The following is a 5,302-nucleotide window of genomic DNA, read 5'->3' as shown; positions in this document are numbered from 1 at the left end:
CCACATTCGTATATCCCGCTGCTTTCGTACTGGGTTCAAATTTGCAGACAAATAACGGCCAGTCCTCAGGATCCCCGCTGATTGTTGGAAGGACCTTGGGTATAGCTTGCCGGGCCGCTATTTGAGTACTTGTAGGTGAATCTGTGGCTCGAAACATCCCAACTACCGCTACGTCAGCGGGGTTCATCTGCATGAGAATTTTGTACATTTCTTCTCAAATAAGCGACAGTAAAGAAAGGTTTTTTTAAAAACTTTTTATGCCAATCTATTTTTATAGTTGATTTAATATATATCTGAAAAGCAAATTTCATTCAAAACCATATTTAGAGGATTTAAATTTTCCATACAAAATTAAAATTTGAACTCGTGAATCTTGAAGAAGAGCCCAAAACTCTAAGATTTGGAACTTGTACTCGTATGGTATTCGCGTAGATCAAGTTTTGTCAAAATTTTGCCAAAATTATGTTTTTGGAAAATGTTCTTTAATGCCAAACTGTTCCAATAGCTAATCTACTCTTATAAATCAAAAAGTAGCCAAATCGGATAATTTTTAGACGAATTACAGATTTTTTAGTCTGTTTTCCTACTCAATTGGTAGTATGGCCGTAGAAGTGGGGCTACAGTTATTTTTTTTTTAATGGCGCAAAAGTATGTGTTGGAGCATGCACCTCCGCAGAGCAGTGGCGGAGAGAGAGACAGCGCAACTGTCTCTCACTAAGCACTGATCTTTTTATTCCATCTACTTCTTCACTTCTATTCTATATATAGATGTTGAGGTACATACCATTAAAAAGAATGAATATAAAAGATAGTGCAGGAAAATTATAAACAAGTAAAAATTCATGCTTAAAAAAAAAAAGCGGCAGATGGAAAATGCGCAAAGTTTGAAGTTTGTTTTCTCTTTTTACCGGCATTTATCATGTGACTTGCATGTACATCAGTGGGGGCAAAACGCACACATGTTTAAAATTTGAGTGTGTGCGTAGCAGGGAAAAACAATGAGAGCAAAGAATTCACTGAGCGAAAAAATTTAATTTTTCATTAAATCAAAAGTTGGAATGGACTTTGCTAGCAAAAGTTCTTCAAAAAATGAAAAGCTACGCTTCTCTATCTATATTTTCTATGGAGAAAACTTTTTCCAACCCAATTTCTGAGAAAATTTTATCTCAGTGGAAACATTTTGATTTTTAGTTTGGGCTGTCAAATGAATTAAAATGAGAGCAAATGAGAGAGATTCTAAAAAAATTTGAGTGTTCATACTCTCAGTGTGCCGGCAGCGCTACCCTATACACGCGTGCTATGTAAAATGAGAGTTTGCCCACCACTCATGTACATACATACATGCAAAGGTGCATAAGAGAGAGAGAAAAGAAAAGAATAAAATAAAATACGAAATACGTATGCTTAAAATAAGTTCATGCATGTATGAAAAATGGAAAAAAAAGAAAAAGAAAAAAAGTTGAGCGTTTGTTTTCTTTAAAAATGTACATTGTTGGGATCGGGGCGAGGTTGGTGCGCGATTCTTTAAGCAAACATGGATTTGGTTGTTCTTTCCTTTATTTAACTCAAATCAAATGGCGCGCGCTAAAAAACTTCGTCGTTTTCCCTCGCCTCGTTAACTTCTCCTAGCGATCGCAGACGCCTCGTTCTTCCGCCATTTTTTTCATATATTGATAAGCTTACGTCTATCATTTTTCAAAACTTATTCTAAACATTATGCAATACTAATTCTAACGATTTCATTTTTCAAATATAAACTTAATTCTATGACGGCCGTAACATTCCCTCCCCCGTAATTGATCCGTGGTCAGTTACCATTCTCCAAGCCGACGTCCAGAACTGCTACCTTTGTTGCTGGTCTTTCTATAGCATCATTCTGCGTCTTGATGGTCACCCGCCGAACTTGTCCATCGTTGGCCATCATTGCGTCAGTCACGCGTCCTTTTAGCCACAGGTTTCTAGGAAGAAGCTCATCCACGACTACGTCGATGCTTCCGATGGTGATTGGAGGGGCCTTCTCAAACCATTTGGTGCGCCTGGTTAATACGGGTGCATACTCCTTAACCCATCGTTTCCAAAAGCGGTCCCCGCAGCGCTGAGTCTCGTTCCATATACGCTTCAGATTCATTCCCTCTTTTGGCAGCGGCTTGTATCCGTTCGCTGATCCTAGCAGCAGTTGGTTTGGAGTCAGGGCAGCGTCATCCTCGGAATCAAAACTTACGAACGTGAGAGGTCGAGAGTTGATGATAAATTGCGCCTCCATCAGGGCGTTTCTCAACCCCTCGTCGTTGAAAGAGTAACTTGGGCAAATGTTCTTCAAGATTCCTTTCGTTGTCCGGACGAGTCTCTCCCATCCATGTGCGGTGCTCCTGGTGGGTTGAATCGCCACTTTATACCGTCGAACTTAATAGTGATCTTATCGTGCTCGATCTTTTTCAGCTCCTCGCGCACGGCTTTTTCCGTGGCTCTGAAATTTGTACCGTTGTCTGAGAATATTTCAGAATATAGAATAGGCACATGATACATGAACTGGTATCTAGACTGTAGGCGATCTCAAAATGCACCGCGCGCAACGTAAGACAGATAAACAAAGCTACTCATCTCTTCTCTTTGCGCCGGCCGACATTCACCAATAACGGGCCAAAATAGTCAACGCCTGTATAGGTGAACGGCCTCTCGAAGCTTCCAACTCTTGCCCTCGGGATCGGTGCCGTCTGGGGTGGTCTGGGAACTGCTGTGTCGATCTTGCATCGTTGGCATTCAATCTGCATTCAATCTGCCTCTAGTTCGTAGTACTCCATCGTTGTCCAGGTATGCGTTCAATCCGGCCAATCTGCTTCCCTTGAGGAGCGCCGGTCCCGTGGATAACGTTTTTAGTTCTGCTGCGAAGGCGATGGATTGAGATTGCTTGTATAGCAGCAGTCGATCAATAAACAGGAGTACTAGCGCCACTGCTCTGTATAACCGCCGCCAATTTGAGAAATCGTGCACGTTGAACATAACCACTGATTTCGCATGCGTCGTCATCACATGCTTCCGGATCTCCGAGGTATCGATGATGCTCTCCTGCTTCTTGGATATTGGCCAGTTGCTGGCATCGGTCTTCAGGAACTCCGGGCCCGTTATCCACGTCTCTTGTTGGATTTGCCCGGTGACCTTGGCAGCTCCATCTGCTACATTCAGCTTTGAAGGAATCCACCGCCATTGCTCGACTAGTGTTGTTTCCAGAATTTCGGCGACTTTGTGCATCACAAATTGATGAAAGTTGCGGGGGTCCATAGTTAGCCACTGCAACACTGTCTTGGAGTCCGACCAGTATGTGGCGTTGTCAATTCGTAGGTTGCGTGTGCTCATCACCTTTTGGCTAAGCGTGCTCCCATAACTGCTGCCTGCAGCTCCATACGCGGAATCGAAAGTGGTTTTAAAGGTGCCACCTTAGATTTCGCTATCACCAAAGATACGACGACTTTGTCTTCCGTTGCCACGCGCAAGTAGCAGACTGCAGAATACGCTTGCTCTCTGGCGTCGACGAATGTATGGAGCCCAATTTGATATGGCCCCGATGTGGCTGGGGAAAAGCATCTAGGGGCCTCGAAAGTCCTTATTTCTTGCAAAATGGTTTTCCATTGGCGCCATTCTTCTAGAATTCTCTCAGTTAGCTCCTGATCCCATTCAATTTTTTGCCGCCATATGCACTGGAGGAGTATTTTAAGTCCAATCGTCTGGCATTATAAAAATCCCAATGGGTCGAAGATCGACATCAGAACTTGTATTACTTCTCGCTTGGTAGGGCCTTGGTTTTCCGCCAGCACATCACGCTTCAGCCTTGAAAACCTGCAGATAAATTTGAACATATCATTATGTGGGTCCCAGGACATACCAAGTATCTTTTCTGTTGAACATAAATCCACGGGCTTTTGGCTTCCAGCGTTGCCATTATCCTGAAAGCTTTTAAGTACGTCTTCCGAATTCGACGACCAGATACGGATCTCGGATCCGCCTCTGCGATGTACTTCTATGACTTGTCTGGTGATCTGGATGGCCTCCTCGTTCGTTCCTCATGCTATCGATGAAGTCGTCAACGTAGTGCGCCCTTTGGATAGGGTTTAAGGTCAATGTGAACTCTTCTTGGTGGGTTTCCGCGTTTTAATCTTGAACAAAGTGCGCTATAAACGGCGCGCAGCTAATCATAGTCATAGCTCGCATGACATAGGTGTCTACTTTGTTTCTGCCTTTGTTATACCACAAAAATCGCTGTGCCTGCATATCCTCCTCGCGAATGTTGATCCTGTGAAACATTTCCGCAATGTCGCCGCAAATCGCTATTTTGTTGACCCGAAAAGTTAGCAAGACGTCTATGAGTGGGTTCAGGCAATCTGGTCCCCTAGGTAGTCATTTAGCGCGCATCCGTGTGCCTTTGCGGCTGCATCCCATACGAGCCCTATATTTTTCGGCTTGTTTGGATTCAGCGCTATGAATATTGGCAGATACCATGAACGGCTGTTCTTCCGGCTCGTTTCTTCCTCGGATAGCTTAAGCGCGTATCCTTTGTCTAGGAGGTTCCTGATTTGGGCGTCAATCTTTTCATACAGATCTGGTTCTTGAGAGACCTTTTTCCTCATGCAGGTAAGCCGCTTCAGAGCGTTACTCCGGCTCTCAGGGAGTTTGTCGATACCACCGCGCCACGGAAGTCCAACTACATATTTTCCGGACTTCTTTTGGCAGGTGCTTCCCACTATCTTCACTGCCAGCTCATCTTCAGCTGAACATAGCTTTCGTGGTACGAGTGCATCAAGGTTGAAATGTTCCTTGATGTCGTCATGGAGTTCATGGATGGATGCTCCATCCTAGCATGCACTTCGATGCTATCGGCTCGTTCCGTTTTCCTTCGCGGATCTTGCGAGGGACTGCTAGCTTCCAGTTTTTGGTTCCGATTAGCAAAGTCGGATGGGCAGAGTAGGACTGTAGCGGCAAGTCTTTCAAATGCTGAAATCTGTCGCATAGCTCCTTCACTGTCTGTATCGGTAATGCTATGTTTTGAACGGTCTGGACGTTGTTCAACTAGTAAACCTTATCGCAGTTCATTTCCGAGATTTGGACGGATGCTTTTACGGATCCACTCTCGAGCTGAGTCGTCTCTGCGGTCCACTGCAAACACATTGGCGCTGCCTGGTCTTGTATTCCCAGTCTTTGGAATACCATTAATTCCACAGTTCCCGGTTCGGCATCTTTTCCGGTGTACCTTGAGGCAGCAAAAACAGGCTTTACCCGCTCTGATTACCTGCCACCTGTGCTCCGCGTT

The 5,302-nt window shown here is 44.4% G+C and overlaps 1 protein-coding gene across 1 annotated transcript; it reads right to left on the bottom strand.

Annotated features, from left to right (window-relative positions):
• Window positions 1-1,807: 1,807 nt before the first annotated feature.
• Window positions 1,808-2,263, bottom strand: LOC138926177 (uncharacterized). Its single transcript, XM_070279226.1, has one exon. It carries the CDS (start codon window positions 2,261-2,263, stop codon window positions 1,808-1,810), a length of 456 nt encoding a protein of 151 aa, XP_070135327.1.
• Between the last annotated feature and the right edge of the window lie 3,039 nt (window positions 2,264-5,302).

This window comes from Drosophila bipectinata, chromosome 2R (assembly GCF_030179905.1).
Source record: "Drosophila bipectinata strain 14024-0381.07 chromosome 2R, DbipHiC1v2, whole genome shotgun sequence".
NCBI lineage: Eukaryota > Metazoa > Arthropoda > Insecta > Diptera > Drosophilidae > Drosophila > Drosophila bipectinata.
Note: the sequence above shows the minus strand (reverse complement) of the source record. Positions and strands in the feature narration are given on the sequence as shown.

Excerpts from the sequence above, each read along its gene's own strand:
- LOC138926177 (XM_070279226.1), bottom strand. The coding sequence starts at position 2,263 with ATGGAGGCGCAATTTATCATCAACTCTCGACCTCTCACGTTCGTAAGT.